At 36.3% G+C, this 20,758-nt stretch overlaps 1 protein-coding gene across 1 annotated transcript; it reads left to right on the top strand.

The window, feature by feature from the left end:
• Positions 1–8,685: 8,685 nt before the first annotated feature.
• POLR2D (RNA polymerase II subunit D) lies at positions 8,686–19,506 on the top strand. Its single transcript, XM_074301708.1, has 4 exons — positions 8,686–8,816; positions 10,246–10,426; positions 16,846–16,941; positions 17,531–19,506. Exons 1-4 carry the CDS (start codon positions 8,744–8,746, stop codon positions 17,607–17,609), a joined length of 429 nt encoding a protein of 142 aa, XP_074157809.1. The 5' UTR covers positions 8,686–8,743; the 3' UTR covers positions 17,610–19,506.
• The last annotated feature ends 1,252 nt before the right edge of the window (positions 19,507–20,758 follow it).

Here is a 20,758-nt window from a genome sequence, read left to right on the forward strand (position 1 = left end):
TGTTTCTAAAGAACCAGCTTCAGTTTGCTGGCTTGATTTGGAGTTTGTTTCATCCCTAGCTGTGAGTGCCTTTTGGTCTGGAAAATTTTGATTGTCTCATGATAACCACAGCTAGGAAGTTATCTCTGTAATTATGACTTGTCCTTGTTCTACATTAACTAAAATAATGTCTTTGATCACTGGAGTTTTGTCAGTGTTGGGATGTTTCCACTGTGAGGTTCTTAAAACTTATTCACTTCATAATGTTAAAGCAGCCATTGTTAGTAGAGGCCTTTTCAATTTGAAAGGTGTATAGTAAAAACATGAATATTTTATTGTTTATAAGAAAAATTGTCTGTAAAAAAAAAAATCCTGGATGTTCATTTAACTTTTGCACAGGAACAGTTATTTTTCATGACACATTAACATCTACAATTTTCAATGACAATTGTCTTTCTGTTGGTTTTCTAGAACTTTATTGTTCATTTTTTGTTCATTTCATTTCCCTAAAGCAAGAGACCTCGTATGACCTTCAGTGCAGAGATGTCAGACCAATTCTTTGTATTACACTTGGTTGCCTCCTAGCTATATAACTTCTGAGTGTAAATCATTGAACTCTATCCTCTAATGAAGTATTGTAGAGAATAAATCATAATGGGTAAAGATTTTTCTTTGTACTGTCTCATCTTTATGCCATGTGCCTTGAACTATTGGAGTAATAAAATTTTTTTCTTCTTACAACAGCTAAGCAATATTTGCCTACATATTGGTTAGACAGCAGATCTTGTTAACAAGAGTCCCTCCGCCGTCGTCTTATATTCAGTGTCAATTCTGTTACTCCTTTGCCAGCTAATTATCACTATCTGGGGCCAGTTAACCATATAGAAGATACTCTTGAGATCAAGAGTTTATAGACGAAAGAAGAATGGGCTATAGCTAGAATTTGGATGGGACAAATGAGGGAATACATTGCATTAGGGGATGGAGCAAAGAATATTGCATGAGCATGGCATGTGAGAGAATGTCTAAGTAGAGAAACTGTGGGAAATGAATTTGATTAGTTATAATGAGAAGAGGTATAAGCATTCTGACTATATAAAAGGCAATCAGTTGAGTTATAGACATTTAATTGGTTTTCACTAATGAAATTAGTCTATGATTCTCCATGGCTTGGAGTTCACGTTGTGAACTCAGTCAACCACCCGTTTTTGTGTGAAACCTTGACAGAAGCTAGGTTTATTAAATTGTCTACGTTATTTAGCTGCTCACTATATACTACTAGATTCTACTAAGGGACCAGGGAAAGAGTAAATCATTTTGGAAATGAAGACTAAAACAACAAAGAAGGATCTTGGGCATGTTTGATTCCTTTTTCCTATAGTGATCATCTGAGACCTAGGCTCCTCCAAAGGTCATGACTCCACTAGGGAATGCACAGGCATATCTCCCCTTTGTAGCCAGAGTGCACATGCTTCAGTAATATTAAATTTTATAGCATCTTCAGATTTGTAAACTATCAATAGCTTGGAGTAACATTATTAGTACAATACATCTATTTTATGGATGGAGAACTATGACTAAGATGATTATGAACAAAACTGATAAATGTCTAAGGGAAGACTTGAAGCCAGGTCTGACTCCCAGTTGAGTATTCTATTCATCAAATCACACTGTCTCCAGGTGAAGAGACTACTCTGCCTATATTATACAATGTCAACTAGCTCTGATGCACAAAGGTAATCTTTCTATACTTCCCTAATGAATTCATTATCTTAACACTGTGGCTTTTCCACATTTTCCTTATCTCCCATGAATCCCTCTCCCTATCATTAATCTCTCTTCTCCAAATCTAATGGTCTTTTTCTCAGTCATTCTTGACCTTTCACCTTTGACATTGTCAAGTTCCTTTCTCTGTTCTTGTGGTGATTCTGCTGACCATTTATTTTTTTTATTTTTTATCAAACTTTCCTGATTCTTCATCTAGGTTTGGCTTATTCACCATGGTTGTCTCCCAAGCTTTTGTTTGGACTCAATTATTTCACTTGTTGATCTCACCATCTCCCATGTTCAATTATCATCATGGAGATAAATCTCTATTTGTCCAGCCTTCACCTAGCTCCTGACCCTCAATCTCACATCTTTAACTACCTACTTTTGGACATCTCAAACTAGATGTCTCAAAGCTATCTTAAACTCAGCATATCCATATAAAGGTTTTCCCTCAAACCCTCCCCACTTCCAAAGTTCCCTATTACTATTGAGGATACTATCCAGTCAGCTAGACTGATGACAACATAGATGATATCTTTTTACTTCTTTTATAACCCCCCCTCCATTGTCACATCTCTCCAACACTACCCCTTCTATTTGCTATCTTTGCCACAATTCTGTTTTGATCCCTTATCATCTCAAACTTGATTACTGCAATAGTCAAGATGGCTGGTCTCCCTGCTGATCTTTTTCCTCTGCTCCAATGGCCACTCAGCTGCCAAATTTTCCCAAAGCAGAAGTTTGATCATATCACACACACACACACATACCAATCAGCTCAAATATCTGTTACTTCTGAAATTAAACAGAATCTCTTATTTGCCTTTTAAAGCTCTCCTTAATGTGGCCCATTTCTATCTTTTCAGTATTCTTATATATTGCATTCCTTCTCAAACTCCCATACTCTACAATCCAGTGACACTGGTTTTCTTGTTCTTCCCACTAGACATTCTATTTTCCAATTTGAGACATTTTCATTTATTGTCCCATCTGCCTGGAACTTTCTTCATTTCTACCACCTAACTTCCCAGGCTTCTTTAGATCTCAGCTAAAATTCCTTTTTGCTAGTTTAATGGTTATTTACTTGTTTTTTTAATATTTAGTTTTATTGATTTTAAGGAGATTTAAAATTTTTTAAATTGCATACCTAGTTCATTGATCTGTTCTTTGTCTCTTTTATTGATATTGATATTTTATTGTTAGATTTCTTCCTAAGTACTATATTAGTTCCTTGCCACAAATTTTAATATATTGTCATAGTTGTCAATATTTTAAATGAAAATTTTGTTTCTATGATTTGTTCTTTGACCCACTCATGCTTTTGGTTTAGATTATATAATTTCTAATTTATTTTTAATTTGTGCTTTAAAGGCTCTTTATTGAATGTGATTTTTATTGCATTATAGTTCCAAATGGAGAACATTTAATATTTCTTCTTTTCTTTTGAGGTTTTTTAATGTCCTAATGTGGTTAGTTTTTGTGAACATGCCACATACAGCTGAGAAAAAGGTATTCTCCTTTCTCTTTCCATTTAATTTTCTTTAGAGCTCTATCATAACTTACTTTTCTAAAATTCTTTCTATCTCAAATTCTTATTTAGTTTATAATTAGATTTATCTAGTTCTGAGAGGGGTAAATTGAAATTCCCTCGCTAAAATAGTTTTACTATTTCCTCCTAATGTAACTCATTAAGAATTTGTATATTATGTTCTCTGGTAATCTGCATTTAATATCAATAATACTTAATTATTTATGATACCTTTGAGCAAAATGTCTTCCCCCCCCCCCCCGAGGTAATTGGGGTTAAGTGACTTGCTCAGGGTCACACAGCTAGGAAGTACTGAGATCAGATTTGAACTCAGGTCCTCCCTGACTTCAGGGCTGATGGATAAAACTGGTAAACTGAGCCACCTAGCTAGCTGCTCCATGTCATTATTTTTTAAGTAGGTCTCTTTTTGCTTTTGCTTTGTCTTCAGATTGCTATTGCTGCTTTAAAAAAAATAACAAATACCATCAAATGAAGTATAATTCTTCCACAGCCCTTAAACTCCTGTCTATCTGTTTCAGATGTATCTCTTGTAAAAAATATATTGTTGGATTCTGGTTTCTAACCCTCTGCTATCCACATCCATTTTATGGGTGAGTTCATCCCATTCACATCCACAGTTGTTACGGCTAACTGTATTTCCCTCTGAATGATTCTCTTTTATTTATCTTTCTCTTCTTCTATCCTGTCTCCTTAAAAGTCTGTTTTGCTTATGATCACTGCCTCCTTTAATCTGCTCTCCCTTTCTCTTATCCTTTCCCCCTCTTGCTTTTCTGTTAGGTTAGAAAGATTTTTATATCCAATTGGATTTGTATCTATAGTTTTCATTTGAATCAGTTTAAATGAAAGTGAGGTTCAAGCATTTTTCCTTTCACTAAAACTTTCTTACACACTTTATGGAACATAATTTTCCCCATTCTTCCTCTTCCCCCTTCATTCCCAAGGTATCCCTCTTTTTCACCTTTTCCTTCTTTCTTTCTTTATTTTTTTTGAGATTGTCCCAATTATCTCCAATTTATCATATATATATATATATATATATATATATATATATATATATTGCTTGTACATCCTTGTTTTCATGTTGCCTCCCCCATTAGTTTGTAAGTTCCTTGAGAGCAGGGACTTTTTTGCTTGTCTTTGTATCCCAGTAGGCAGCTATGTGGTGCAGTAAATAGAAAATTGGACCTGAAATGAGTTAGACCTTAATTTAAATATGACCTCAGACACTGTGTGTGATTTTGGGCAAGTCATTTAATCACTATCGGCCTTAGTTTCCTCATTTATAAAATGGGAATAATAATAATCCTATGGTTATTATAAAATGAGATAATATTTTTAAAATAATTCACAAATCTTAAGAATGCTATATAAATACTAGATATTAATACATACTAGATATTAATATTCTCTATTACTTAATACAGTGCCTACTACATTATAGGTACTTAATAAATGCTTGTTGACTTATTTGCCAAATTTGGAGAGTTGGCTGTCAAAAGCAGCACTGGATTAGAATATAAATAAAAATATAAAAATATAAAATCCCCCAGGTGGTGCAGTGGATAGAGCATCAGCCCAGAGTTCAAATCTGGCCTCAGACATTTGATACTTTCTACCTGTGTGACCCTGGGCAAGTCATTTTAACTCCAATTGCCTCAGCAAAAAAAAAAAAAAAAAAAAAATTAAATTAAATTAAATTTAAAAAAAAATTAAGAAAATAAGAAACTATCTCTCCCTAGCAAGAAAGTTTCCTAATCTATAAAATTGGTAGGCTCCATTCTAGCCCTGTAAATTTCATGACTTGATAACTAAAATTATGACAGTAAGTTTTGAGTAAGGGAATGGGAAAAAAGGAAGTAACAGGTCACTTTTGCCTGTCAAGGCATGCTATTGAGTTAAAAAAGGATAGGGCTGGATAGGTATGAAATAACAAATTTATTTTTAATGGAGATCATAATATATATATATACAGTGCTCTGCACACAGGAATATTTTAACAACTGTTTGTTAAATTAATGAATTATCCATTCCTACATCAAGGCACACAAGAACTGCAGTTATAAAGATAGAATACTTTCAAGTTTTATAGAAATTTTAATAATATCATTATCAACAGTAACAATAGCTAACATTTATATAATGTCTTATAGTTTGCAAAATACTTTACAAATATTTCATTTTTTCCTCACAGTCAGCCTAGAAAGGTGTTATTATTATCTTACAGATGAGGAAACTGAGGCAGCTAGAGGTTAAATGACTTTCCAAAGTCACAAAGCTAGTAACTGTCTGAGGCTAGATTTTAACACATATTTTCTGACTCCAAATTTAGTTCTATTTCAATTTAATACCTAGCTGTTCCCCCACCACCACCTTTTTTTTTTTTGTCCTCAATTATTTATTGTTTACAAAATGTAAACTTTTTTTTTAGCTTGCTCTGTTAGGTCTAAACTTCTTTCTAGAAAAGAAGTGGGTATGTTAAATGTCTTGACCTCATTTAAAAATCTGCCTTTGCAGCTTTTCTTCATTTTTAGGTAGGTCACATCTGTCAAAATGCAGAGAAACCCAGCATTTACTATTCATCTTCTATGTGAACCATATCTCTGTAATGGTATACTATATGTACACATAAAGGTATGAAGATATTGATGTGTAAATGTGTACTTTTGTCTCTTCAGAATTTGGGATGTCACAATCACATCCCCATCACAGATGGGGTGACTGTGTGGATATGTTTGTGTATAGAAATATGAACATATCAGTGAGAATTGTAAAAATTGGGTTGTGAGTCAGGAAACCTAATTTCTTTTCCCAGCTGCCTTTATAATTACTTGTTTGAATATAGTCACATTTCTTCATTTCTCTGGGCCTGTTTCTTCATTGCAAAATAGAGTTAGTGATAAATACTCTTTGGAAGTATGAGAGATGTCAAAGACTTATCCAAAATGACTACTCAGAGATTATTCAAAAGTAGAAAGAAGAAAGGTTGTTTATTATACCTCTGGAGGTATAATAATGAGCCATCCCATCAGAAGATACGGGAAAGAAAAAGCTCCTGGTAGGAGGGCTAAAGAAGTAGTAAAGATACACAGCTTTTATACTAGAGATTGCCTCATAAGTAAGAGAGCATTGAGAAGAGGAAGGGGAGGCATCTAATTGGTTGTTGCTATTTGGAGAGATTGGAATGGAAGGTTTCTGTTTCCCCGAAAATCACCTGATTTCTAGGAAACAGAAAAACAGGCCTTTAGGCTTCAAATAATTAAGCAGACAATGGTCAAGCTAATAGACTAAATATTGATAAATGTCAAATACTGATAAATGTTATCAGCTTAGGTTAAGTAAATATGTTTATATTGGCCAAGGCTCAAGCAAATATGGGCCTGCATATATTATACAGTGCTATGGGCCAGAACTCTGAACCTGAAACAAAGGATTCTTACTAGGTACTAAGTCAGTGGAATTGATAGAGACAATAGTTATCTACTTTAGCATGGTTCAGTATGATTGATCTGACCCTACAAGGAGATGTTATGGGCCAGAACTTGAAACAAGATACTAAGAGCAATTGAGGAGACAATAGTTAAATCTAGTTTAGCACTGATTTAATCCTACAACAAATAATGGTTTCCTAGTGATATAATGATGGTGTGTACTCAGTGGGGAGCTTATAAGCGAGAAGCTCTCAGGGCCAAGAAGGACAAGCACACTAGAAGCTATTGGAGCCTCAGGATTCAGTCAGGGAGATTCACAAGCCAGAAAAGGCAGTCGGGCAGAACAAGGAAGACAGAGAAGTGGTGGCAGGCTGTCCTGTGGAGAACACTGAAACCAAGATCCGGAAGGCTCCAGAAAACTAGCCAAGCCCCAAGTGAAGGAGATAGATAAGATTTGGAAAGAGACAATAAAGCATTTGGCTGAAACTAAGGCTGCCTCCAGAGACCCCAAGAAAACCCCAATAAGAGAACATTACATTTTAGAGAAGAATATTACAAGGGAGGAAGGAAAGAAAGGAGGGAGGGAGGAAAGAAGGAAGGAAGAAAGAAAGGAGAGAGAGAAGAAAGGAGGAAGTAAGGAGGGAGGGAGGAAGGAAGGAGGGAAGGAAGAAAGGAGGGAGGGAGGAAAGAAGGAAGAAAGGAGGGAAGGAAGGAAGGAGGGAAGAAAGGAGGGAGGGAGGAAAGAAGGAAGGAGGAAAGGAAGGAAGGAAGGAGGGAGGAAAGAAGGAGGGAAGGAAGGAGGGAGGAAGGAAAGAAGGAAGGAAGGAAGGAGGGAGGAAAGAAGGAAGGAAGGAAGGAGGGAGGAAAGAAGGAAGGAAGGAGGGAGGAAAGAAGGAAGGAAGGAAGGAAGGAAGGAAGGAGGAAAGAAGGAAAGAAGGAAGGAAGGAAGGAGGAAGGAAGGAAGAAGGGAGGAAAGAAGGAAGGAAGGAAGGAGGGAAGGGAGAAAAGAAGGGAGGAAAGAAGGAAGGAAGGAAGAAAGGAAGGAAGGAAAGGAAGGATGGAAGGATGGAAAGGAAGGAAGGAAGGAAGGAAGGAAGGAAGGAAGGAAAGGAATGATGGAAAGGAAGGAAGGAAGAAAGGAAGGAAGGAAGGAAAGGAAGGATGGATAAGAAAGAAGGAAGGAAAGAAGGAAGGAAGGGAGGAAGGAAGGAGGAAAGAAGGAAGGGAGGAAAGAAGGAAGGAAGGAAGGAAGGAAGAAAGGAAGGAAGGAAGGAAAGGATGGAAGGATGGAAAGGAAGGAAAGAAGGAAGGAAGGAAGGAGGGAAGGGAGAAAAGAAGGGAGGAAAGAAGGAAGGAAGGGAGGGAGGAAGGAAGGAAGGAAGGAAGGAAAGAAAGGATGGAAGGATGGAAAGGAAGGAAGGAAGGAAGGAAGGAAGGAGGGAAGGAAGGAAGAAAGAAAGGAAGGAAGAAAGGAGGGAAGGAAGGAAGGAAGGAAAGGAAGGAAGAAAGGAAGGAAGGAAGGAGGGAAGGAAGGAAGGAAGAAAGGAAGGAAGGAGAGAGGAAAGAAGGAGGGAGAGAGGGAAGAAATGAGAGAATGAAGGATATGGAATAATTCTGAATTCTGTGACCTAGATTCTATGATTAGCTCCAAAAAGGGAGTGCCCTGCAAATGTAAGGTTGTGTCTACCCTTCCCATATGTTATAGTGTGCATCCTGGGCTGTTTGTTTGGAAGGGTGTCTGCAGTGTCCATGGATAGGTCCGTGAATGAAAGCAGATCAGGGCCTCCAGCAAGCCAGTAGAATAGATGTGCGCATGCGCGTGAGTATGCAGGACAGTAAAGAATAAGACTTCGGGATAGCCTTCGAGAATCGCCTTTCCCATCTCGGCGCCTTAAGATGGTGCTCCCTCGGCCACTTCCCTCTGACAGACGGCCCCTCCCTCCCTTGCCCAGTCCCCGCCTCCCTTCGCGGCGCACTTCCGCTTCCGGTCCCGCCTTTGGCGCGGAGCTGGAGCGTGATGGCGACCGGAGGCAGCGACCCTCGCGCTGGCGATGTGGAAGAAGACGCCTCGCAGCTCGTCTTCCCCAAAGGTGCGCCTGGCGGGCGCTGCGGACCCCGGGAGTGGGCAGGAAGAGTGAGCTCCCCAGCCCCTATCCGAGGCAGTCCTCCGTCTCCGCTCGCCGTCCCCGAGGCGGGACGGTCCCGCGGCGAGGAGAACGGACTGGGCTGAAGGAGACCCCGCGGTCCGAGCGAGGCGCCCCGGGGGGCGGAGGCGGGGACTGGGGGAGCTGGTGCCCTTCCCCCGGAGTCCGTGCTGTCCGCGCATTACGGAACCGGCTTCCTGCTGATAAATGGGAAAGCGGTGCTGGAAAAAAAAAGAGAGGAAGCCCATCAGGGGCCTTTTTTGCTGTTTTTCCCGAAAGATGCTCCATCCCCAGCCCCTGGGCTTTTGGCCCCGCTGCCCCGGGGCGTGCAATGCTTACTCTCCTCCGGGGCCCGGAGCCTTCCCTCCTGCGGGAATGCCTGGTCTCCGGTGCATCCTGTCTGTGTCCTGCTTGTCCGTCACCCCCGAATCAGACTGAGCTCCTTGGAGCCAGGACTGCCATTCATCTGTGTATCTCCAACCGTAGCACAGGCCGGGCGTGTAGTAGTAGGTGCTTCATACATGCTCATTGACTGACTCAGCCACCGAGACCTGGGGTGAGGATGGGATAGAGAGCGAAGCCCGGCTTAGACTGCTGGGGGCTGTACCAAGCAGAGTGAGAGATGGGAAACTGGGACATTGGCAGAAGGAGGTTGGGCTGCTGTCAGGAAGCCTGGGCCCTCTGGAAAAGTCTTAAATAAGCCAAAACTTGCTGGTTGGATGGGTAAATCACAGGAAAGCGCTGAGCTATTTCCTTGTTTATTAAATGAGTGTATTGGAGTAGATGTTTTCTCAAGTCCCTTTCAGCTGTCAGTGCACCCGGGATATTTCCCACATTTACAGGAATATAATTTAAAATGAAAACAAAACTAACTCCTTCCTTCAAAACAAATGATTTCTTCTTACAAAGAAAAAAAGCCTGGGCTCAGATCTTACTAGCTGTGTGACCTTGGGCAAGTCATTTAACCTCTAGTTGCCTCAATTTCCTCATCTGTAAAATGGGGGTAATAACAGCATCTATTATTAGTAGCATATAACAATGACAAAAACATCAATTTATGGTTGTTGGGAGCTGCAGATGAGCATTGTAAAGCACTTAGCTCAGTGCCTGGCACATACATAGTAAGCATTCTGTAAATGCTAACTATCATCATTATTATTATTGTACTGGAAAAATATCATAAACAAAATACTGATTACATGTAATTCCATTATTTTATTAGTAATTGTGGAGTCTTAAGACTTTGGGCAAGAAAAATAAGTGCTAAGTTTCTGTTGAGGCAGATATGCAATCAGCCCCAGATGCAGAATCAACATTTAGAGGAAAATGTTGAATGATGTTCGTGCAACTTATATTTATTATTTCTCATTAATAGAATTTGAGACAGCAGAAACTCTTCTAAATTCCGAAGTCCACATGCTTCTAGAGCATCGAAAACAACAGAATGAAAGTGCAGAGGATGAACAAGAACTTTCTGAGGTTTTCATGAAAACTTTAAATTACACAGCACGTTTTAGTCGTTTTAAAAACAGGGAAACCATTGCTAGTGTTCGGAGGTAAGTGCCAAAGGAAAGTTTTTTTTATTATTAAGTTATATGTGCTATGGCCACCTGTATTTAGAATGTTCTTACTGATTAATGTTTGGGCAACTATGTGGCACAGTGTATAAAGTGCCATGTTTAGAGTTATAAAGACTGGAAGCTAAATTCCAATATAGTCTCACATTAGTTTTATGATCCTGGACAAGTCACTTAACCCTTTTGCCTCAGTTTCCTCATTTATAAAATGAGCTGGAGACGGAAATGGCAAACCACTACAGGATATTTGCCCAAAAAACCCAAATGGGACCACAAATTGTTGGACACAACTGAAAAAAAGCAATGTTTCCTGATTAAAGTTTATTTATAGAGCCTCGCTTCAGGAAACCAAAGGTCCAGTTTAAACAATTTTTTAAATTTAATTTTTTGATTTTTTTTTTTTTTTTTTTTTTTTTTAATTTTTTGTGATATTTTAAGTTCTGAACTATCTCCCTCTTCACCCTGCATTAGAGAGGTCCACCATTTGGCACAGATTTGTAAATATTTATATTAAACCATGCTGTGTATACTTCTATTTACCAATTCTTTCTTTGGAGATGGACAGCACCTTCCGTAATGGATCCTTTATAGTTGATTTCATTCAGAAAACTTGATTGTTCACTTTTCATTATATCACATAAATCTTTTTGATATTTTTCTAAAATTAACAAGCTCATCTTTTTTTAAAAAATTCAATAGTATTTTATTTTTCTAATTACATGTAAAGATAGTTTTCAGGATTCATTTTTGTAAGATTTTGAGTTCCAATTTTTTTTTCTCCTTCTCCAAGAAAGCGAGCAGTCTGGTAGAGGTTGTACATGTATAATTGTAGTGTCCTTGTCGTCTCTCAATTATAATCCTTCTCTGGAAGAGGTTTCTTTTCTGTGTGAATCTTTTTCTCTGTAAGCAGATTTCTTGGGAGGCTTCTGGAGCCTCCAGCCAGAGGGAAGGTAGAATCTCAAATCCTCTTCTTCCCCTCCAAATGTGTGGGATTGCTGGATTTGCGAATCCAAGGGACCACTTCTCCTTGACCCAATCCAGATTACTTCCTTCCAGACTGCTCCTCCTTTTATCCTCCCAGAGAATGGGCTTGTGGGTATTCCAGGGGCTTATGGGAACTCCCTACTGACCAATGAGCAAGCTCCTTTAAAGTATTCCTTCAAAGGTGTAAACTCCCTTAAAGATTTGAACTAAAGTTGTGAACTCTGAGCTAGAAAATTGCCAAGTACCGACTTACCACCTAGTTAGAACCTAACATATAATACTTTAAAACTTATTTCCATATTAGACAAGATATGAAAAAAAAAATCTGAACAAAACGAAAAAAACTACAAGAAAAAAAAAAAGCAAGCTAAAAAAAAAAGGTGAAAAGAATATGCTTTTATCCACATTGATTCTCCATAGTTATTTCTCTAAATGCAGATGGAATTTTCTATTGCAAGTCTATTGGAAATGTCTTGACTCACTGTCATACTGAGAAGAGCTAAGTCCTATCATAGTTAATCATCACGTAAATCTTTTTCTTAATCATGTACAATGTTCTGGTTCTGCTCTCTTCACACACCATCATTTCACATCTTTCCAGGCTTTTCTGAAATAGGCCTGCTCATTATTTCTTATAGAACAATAGTATTTTCCATGACATTCATATGCCATAACTTATTCAGCCATTCCCCAATTCATGGGCATACACTTAATTTTTAATTCCTTGCCACCACAAAAATTACCGCTACAAACATTTTTGCACATATGGGTTTTTTCTCCTCTTTTATGATCTTTTTGGGATACAGACCCTATAGTGGGACTGCTGGATCAAAATGTATGCAGTTTGATAGCCCTTTAAGTGTAATTCTAAGTTGTTCTCCAAGGTTGGACGAATTCACAGTTTTACCAATAGAGTATTTTCCACACCCTCTCAGAAGATTTTTAATAGAGAACACTTGATATTATGGATTTGGCATGAATTTTGAAGTAAGGAAAAAGGAAACGGTAGCAAATCTGTGATAGCCAAAAAGTTGTTTAATCTTAGTTCCCTAAAAAACACTTGCTTTTTTAAAAAAAATTATTTTTAATACACATTGCTTTATGAATTATATTGGGAAAGAAAAATCTGAACAAAAGGGAAAAACCATGTGAGAGAGGGAAAAAAAAAAACAAAAAAGAATTTAACATAACATGTGTTGATTCACATTCAATCTACATAGTTCTTTTTCTGGATGCAGATGACATGTTTTTATCTAAAGTCTGTTGGGATTGCCTTGGAACTCTGAACTGCTGAGAAAAACCAAGCTTTTCATAGTTCATCATTGCACATTCTTGATGTTATATACAATGTATTCTTGGTTCTGTTTGTTTCACTCAATATCAGGTTGTATAAATATTTCCAGGTCTTTTTTATAGAATAATAATATGCCATTACCTTCATATACCACAACTTGTTCAGCCATTTCCCAATTGATGGGCACTCCTTTTCCAATTCTTTGCTACCACAACAAAGGCTGCTACATATAGGTCCTTTTCCCTCCTTAATGATTTCCTTGGGATACAGACCCAGTAATGGCACTGGTGGGTCAAAGATTATGCACAATTTGATCGCCCTTTGGGCATGGGTGCAGATTGCTCTCCAGAATGATTGGATCATTTCACAATTCCACCAACGATGCATTAGTGTCCCAGTTTTCCCACATTCCCTCCCTCCAATGTTGATCATTATTTTTTCCTGTCATTGCAGCCATCTTAGAGATGTGAGGTGGTACCTCAGAGCTGTTTTAATTTGCATTTCTCTAATCAATAGTGATTTAGAGCATTTTTTCATATGACTAGGTGGCTTTAATTTTGTCATCTGAAAATTATCTGTTCATATCCTTTGGCTATGTCAATTGAGAAATGACTTGTATTCTTATAAATTTGATACACTTCATATATTTTTAAAATGAGACCTTTATCAGAAACAATGGCTGTAAAGATTTTCTCCTTTGTACCTGATGTTTAATCTAGTTTCTGTTGGTTTTATTTGTGCAAAACCTCTTTAATGTAATCAAAATTGTGCATTTTGATTTTCATAATGTTCTTTTTTTTTTTTTTTAAAGTCTCATTTCTTTCATTTATTTCTCAAAAGTGATGGAATCTTCAGGTCATGTTTTTTTTAATGAATGTCATATAATTTTAAAATTAAATGAAGGGTATTTTCATGACAAATACTGACTGTCATGTATTATAAACAATCAACATTGTGCTACTTAAATTACCATATTTTTCAACATTCATTCATTATCAAAATAAAAATTTTTCTGAATAACATGGGAAAATGTCCTCTGTGCTCCTACCATAATGTTCTTTAGTTCTTCTTTGGTCATAAATTTTTCCCTTTTCCAAAGATCTAATAGGTATATTATCCCTTGCTTTCCTAATTTGTTTCTGGTGTTATCCTTTATGTCCAAATCATGTACCCATTTTGACCTTGTTTTGGTATGGGGTATGAGATATAGGTCTATGCCAAGTTTCTCAGCAATTTTTGTCAAATAGTGAATTCTTATTTCAAAAGCTGGAGTTTGGGAGTTTATTCATTACTCAATTACTATATATTGTGTCGTATATATTTAATCTATTCCACTCATCCACTACTCTATTTCTTAGCCAGTACCAAATGGTTTTGTTAACTGCTGCTTTTTAATATAATTTTAGATCTGGTACTGCTAAGCTATCATCCTTTGTATTCTTTTCATTAATTTCCTTGACCTTTTGTTCTTTCAAATTTGTTTTCGTTTTTTCTAGTTTTTTAAAATAATTTTTTGGCAGTTTGATTAGTATGGCACTGAAGAAGTAAACTAATTTAGATAGAATTGTCATTTTCATTGTATTAGCTTGGCCTATCCATGAGCAATTGATATTTTTCCAATTGTTTAGATTTGATTTTATTTGTGTGAGAAGTGTTTTGTAATTGTGTTCATATAGTTCCTCTGTTTGTTTTGGCAGGTAGGCCTCCAAATATTTTATTTTGTCTATAGCTATTTTAAATGGAATTTTTCTTTCTATTTCTTGCTGTTGGGCCTTGTCAATAACATATAGAAATGCTCATGATTTGTGTGAGTTTATTTTTTATCCCACAACTTTGTTAAAGCCATTAATTGTTTTGAGTAGGCTTTTTAGATGATTTTCTAGAATTCTTTAAGTATATTTATTATCATCTGCAAAGAATGGTAGTTTTATTTCCTCATTGCCTATTCTAATTCCTTTAATTTCTTGTTCTTTCCTTATTGTTAAAGCCAACTTTTCTAGTACTTGTACTAGTGTTTCTAATACAATATTGAATAATAATGTTGATAATAGGCATCCTTGTTTCACCCCTGATTGATTGTGTTGGGATTACGTCCAGCTTCTCTTCATTATAAATAATAGATACTACTTACCATTTTAAGGAAAACTCCCTTTATTCCTATCCTCTCTAGTGTTTTTAATAGGAATGGATGCTGTATTTTGTCAAAAGCTTTTTCTTCATCTGTTGAGATTATCACTACTGATATGGTCTATTTTGGTAATAGTTTTCCTGATATTGAACCAGCATAAATCCCATTTCATTACAATGTATTATCCTGCTGATAAGCTGCTGTACTCTTTGCTGATATTTTATTTTAACATTTTTGCATCAGTATTCATTAAGGAGATTGGGCTGCAATTTTCTTTATCTTTTTTGGCTGTTCCTGGTTTAGGTAACAGTATCTTATTTGTGTCATAGTTTTCCAAATAGTTTACATATTATTGGAATTAATTGTTCTTTAAATATTTGGTAGAATTCACTTGTAAATCCATCTGGTTTGGAGGGTTTTGTTTTGTTTTGTTTTTTCCTGAGGCAGTTGATGTTAAGTGACTTGTCCAGCTTCACTCAGCTAGAAAGTGTCTGAGGTCAGATTTGAACTCAGGACGTTCTGACTTCAGGGCTGATTCTCTATCCACTGCACCACCTAGCTGCCCTGAAATTTTTTCTTAGGAAGTTTATTAATGTCTTGTTCAATTTCTTTTTCTAAAATGGAATTATTTAAGTAGTTTATTTCCTCTTCTGTTAATCAATGATTTTTTTTCAATGATGCTGAAGAAAATATCTTTATTATGCTTTTTTTCTTTCTTCAATGAATTCATGCAAAAGCTTTAAAATTTTATAGTAATATTAAAATATGTTATAATATATTATGCTTTAGTGGAAATTAAAAAAAAAAGTAGCAGCAGAGGTAGCTGTACTGATCTCAGACAAAGCAAAAGCTTTAAAAATCTAAATAAAAGAAATAAGGAATGAAACTGCATCTTACTAAAGGATACCATAGATAATGAAGTGATATTAATACTAAACATAAATGTACCAAGTGGTATAGTATCCAGATTCTTAAGAGGGGAATTAAGTGAGTTACAAGAAGAAATAGAGAGCAAAACTATACTAGTGATGATCTCAACCTCCCTCTCTCAGAACTAGATAAATCTAACTACAAAATAAACAAGAAAGAAGTAAAGAAGTGAATAAAATTTTAGAAATGTGAGATATGATAGACCTCGGGAGAAAACTGAATAGAGACAGAAAGGAATACATCTTTTTCTTAGTAGTACGTGGCACCTACACAAAAATTAACCATGCATTAAATGGGCACAAAAATCTTATAATCAAATGCAGAAAAGCAGAAATATTAAATGCTTCCTTTTCAGACCACAATGCTGCTTTGTTACTAATGGATATTCGGTGTTATTGGGGTTAATCTAATCACAGACATTTTCTTCTCTCATCTTTCTCATCTCAGCCTACTCCTTGCCAACCTTGACATTCCATATTGCCCATATAGGCAGAGGAAGACATTTGAATGGGAGGTCCTATACCAACGTTAACCACATTGGGACAGTATCTGTGAAAGGGTTGTGTTCTTTGCTCTAAGACACCTTATAATGCCTAGTATGTAAAAGGTATTACATATGTATATATCTATATATATATATATATATATATATATTTCCCCCCCCCAGTTTCTGGACTTTCAAAAACAATTTCAATAATATATTTTTTCAATTTCATGTAAAGTAGTTTTCAACATTTATTTTTGAGTTCCATATCTTTTTTTCCCTCTCTTCCCCTTTCCCCCAAAATAGCAAGCAATCCAACATAAGTTATACATGTACAACCATTTGAAATATAGCTTATACTAGTTACAATGTGAATGAATAATCAGTACAAAGAGAAAGACCACAAGAAAAAAGCATGCTTCCATCTGCAATCAGTCTCCACAGTTCTCTCCCTGGATGCAGATGGCACTTTCTATCTCAAGTCTTCAGTATATACTTTCCAAGTGAATGTAATTGTACTTATTAGTTTTGGTTGTGCTTTTTTGTTTATTTGTTTATATCATACTCTCTCTGTTCAGTTTGTTACTCCAGAAAAAGCTCCATAAGTTTGAGTTGGCGTGTTTGGCAAATCTTTGTCCTGAGACAGCAGAAGAGGCTAAGGCTCTGATTCCAAGGTAAGAAAAATACAGGGCCAAGGAAACAATACATAATGACTACAACAGTGAAAATGTTAAGAAAAATACAACAATATTGAATGCCTTGTAGCTATAATCATCTAACTTGCTGTACCCCATCCCCAAAATGTTGAGAAATATACATATCTTTTTCCATTGGAGAGTTTGGAACTATGGGTATAAATTTCATAATTACATCAGATGCCCTGGATGTGTAGATTAGCTCACTGGGTATGGGAAAAGAAATTATGTATTCAGAAGCTAATGTGATATAAAAAATCATCAGTAAAACAACATAAATTATTTAGACATGTGTATGTGACTTCTTAAATTTTCTTACCTAGTATTAAACTCTAGTGGAGATAAAGATTAAAAGAAAAATGAGGTTTTGTATCTTAAGATTTGAAAAGTGATTAATGAGGAAACCCTTCATTATAACAGGGAAATATCATCTTTAGGCTTAAATGAAAAGAAAGTAGGCAAGTAGTGTTGAAAATTAGTATAGGGAAGCTGAAAGGATGTGGAGTTCTTGAGATTGAAAAGAAAGCATCTTCACTGTCATTAATTGGTCATTTTGATTCTCTTGCAGCCTGGAGGGTCGCTTTGAAGATGAGGAATTGCAACAGATTCTTGATGATATCCAGACCAAAAGGAGCTTCCAGTATTAGTACCAGTAGCCATTCAGTGAAGGCAGAAGAGGAAATTTCCCAAAATTCTTCTGCAACTGAAAAGAATTCACATTCTCTCCAGAGACTATACAGAAATTTAGTCACAAAAGCTGGTCAAGCCTCCCTGTGGACAAGACAATGCAGAGTAGTCTTGCATCAACAAATAATTCAAACTTGTGAACAGTTGTGATTCTGATTGACTCTGAATATTTGAGATGTGGCAAAGGCCAGGAATGCCATTGAATCTTAAAGGGACTTTGGGATTATTTCCTTTAATGAAGGATTTTCATGTGAGTTAGTGGACCAGTACCTAGATGCTCCAGTCCCTTCTCTTCAAGGGAAATGTTTAAGGGTAAAGAGTGAGGTGGGAGAATTTAGTCAGTAAATACATATAGCATATTATTCACTACCTCATATCACTGAATTTGGCAATTCATTTATATTCACATTTCTGGTTTGAATTTCAAGCTTGTTTTGAAATATTATTGACCCAGATTAGAATATGTAAAAATAGCTTGAGTAAAAAGAAACTTGTGTCTCATATAAATGATGGAAGGAAAAAAATCAAAGTGATGAACCTATACCTGAAAGTTTGAAATTCTTAAGAAACAGAAAAACTGAACACCTTGTAGTCTTGAAGTACCATATAGTCAATTTGGCCAAAACTCAGAGGGAACTTCTGGCAGTCTTAGGGCATCACTGTATATATGTTCAAAAGAGCCTTGATTTGGCTCAATTTGGTCTCTAGTATATCCTCAAGGCTGTGAAGTTTTAGAGCTGGAGGAAATTTGTGGGATTTAGTCTTTTCTTACAGCTCCTCTGGGAAAGGGTATTCTCTGAGTTTAAGTTAGTCCTTGATGCTGATTTTAAATGCCATTGTAGGCTTGTACATAACGCAGGAAGGTATTGGGGAGGACTAGAGAATGAAACTTGATTCCGGTTGGGTTATCACAATGAACTGAATTTGGGGCAGTTTTCTTTTCTAGCTCTAACTTTCAGTATTGATTTCTGAAAGGTCATGCAAATATTTTTTGCAATTGCTTCTCCCACATCCTAAAATCTGTTACTGTAATTTGATCTAATGGTGGATTCTGTATTGGATGTCCAGTTAATTGTGCAATTCCTAAGAAGTAGACTTACTCTAGGAAATAAAATTATTTTTCAGTAAAGTCATGAAAGCCTGCATTTTATGGAGTACTAAGGACTTTAAAATAATGTCTTCTTTATGTAGATATAGTTAAAAAAAACATTTCTTGAGAACAGTCATTGATCTACTGAAACTTTGACTCTCTTAATGCCTACCACAATGTCCTTTACATAGTAGGTACTTAAATGTTAAATTGAAGGAATAAAATTAACCAAACAGCTTCTACCTATCAAAAATCCAGTCAAAGAATTTAACAAGTTCTGTAACCATAATAACAAACATAAGTTTATTCTAGGTCAGTAGTTCTTATTTTGGTCAAGGCACAGTGTTCTTATATAAGAACCTTGGCATAACGATTAAGTTAGCAACAAAGTAGGGTTCCTCAGTATTTGGGCCTGAGCCTTGAGATTCCTTTGTCCTTCTCTCTGGACTCCCTCTTCCCCCTCCCTTGTTTCCCTTCCTATTGTTACTTCCCCTGGACTTTTCAGCTATTAGAGCTGCTACTGTGATTCCAATTATAATGACTGTAAACTCTCACTGAATATATGGACTAGGCTAGGAGATGCTAAAATCTCTTTGAGTGTGTGGAGGAAATGGGCAAGGGGGGGGATAATATACTGATAAATTGTATAATTGAGGTCTGTAAACTTGTCATTTAAGAAGGCAAAATTTTGTAACATCTAGCAATATTGATGAACCTTTTTGAAACATTGTCCTAAGTATGTATGATAAAACCAATCAAAATTGAAATAATTAGGACTCATTCAATTGATCTTTAAAAAAATTAACTATAGTTTTTATTTACCAGATACATGCATGGGTAATTTTACAGCATTGACAATTGCCAAACCTTTTGTTCCAATTTTACCCCTTCCCCCCATGGCAGGTTGACCTATACATGTTAAATATGTTAAAGTATAAATTAAATACAATATATGTATACATGTCCAAACAGTTGTTTTACTGTACAAAAAGAATCGGACTTTGAAATAGTGTACAATTAGCCTGTGAAGGAAATCAGAAATTAAGGCGGACAAAAATAGTGGGATTGGGAATCCTATGTAGTGGTTTATAGTCATCTTCCAAAGTTCTTTCGCTGTTTGAGCTAGTTCAGTTCATTACTCTATTGGAATTGATTTGGTTCATCTCATTGTTGAAGATGGCCACATCCATCAGAATTGATCATCATATAGTATTGTTGTTGAAGTATATCATGATCTCTTGGTCCTGCTCGTTTCACTCAGCATCAGTTCATGTAAGTCTCTCCAGGCCTTTCTGGAATCATCTGTTGGTCAAAAAATTTTGATTTTAAGAAGACTTTTTTTTTTTTTTTTAAAAAGCTCATCTCATGATCTTTATAAAACAGTTCTATAATGTGCCCTTGAGTTAATACCCATTTAACCCTATTTCTACATTTTTGGCACCTAGTCAGAAGATGTTTTGGGTCTGAATTTGGGAAGACTCATTTTCCTGTGTTCAAATCTATCCTCGGAAACTTATTAGCTTTGTGATTCTGGGAAAATTACTTAACCTCAGTTTTCTTATTTGAGCTGTAGAAGGAAGTACCAAATTCCAAGTGGGGGTCACAAAGTTGGACATGACTGCAATGATTGAACAAACAAAAATAATCCTGGTCATTCTATTTATTAGTTGTTTGACCTTAGACAAATCATTTCCAACTATAATTTTTTTTGAGGCAATTGGGATTAAGTGACTTGCCTAGGATCACATAGTTAGGAAGTATTAAATGTCTAAGACCAGATTTGAATTCAGGTACTCCTACTTCAGAGCTGGTGCTCTATCCATTGTGCCACCTAGATGCCCTGCTTCCACCTATAATTAAGCCTTGTTTTCTCTTGTTTAAACTGAAGATTTCACTTGCTCTACGTGCTCACAGATTAGAATCAATAGGATAAAATATAAATTGCTCTGTAGTCCAACCAACCTGGCCTATTTGCTCTTCATAGATGGTGTTCCATCACCTATGTCTGCCTTTTCACAA

The sequence above is a fragment of the Sminthopsis crassicaudata genome, chromosome 3, assembly GCF_048593235.1.
Source record: "Sminthopsis crassicaudata isolate SCR6 chromosome 3, ASM4859323v1, whole genome shotgun sequence".
NCBI classification, from domain to species: Eukaryota; Metazoa; Chordata; class Mammalia; order Dasyuromorphia; family Dasyuridae; genus Sminthopsis; species Sminthopsis crassicaudata.

Coding starts and splice junctions, on each gene's coding strand:
- POLR2D (XM_074301708.1), top strand. CDS start 8,744: ATGGCGACCGGAGGCAGCGACCCTCGCGCTGGCGATGTGGAAGAAGAC. Junction 8,817..10,245: donor GCAGCTCGTCTTCCCCAAAG/GTGCGCCTGGCG, acceptor TCTCATTAATAG/AATTTGAGACAGCAGAAACT. Junction 10,427..16,845: donor ACCATTGCTAGTGTTCGGAG/GTAAGTGCCAAA, acceptor CTCTCTGTTCAG/TTTGTTACTCCAGAAAAAGC.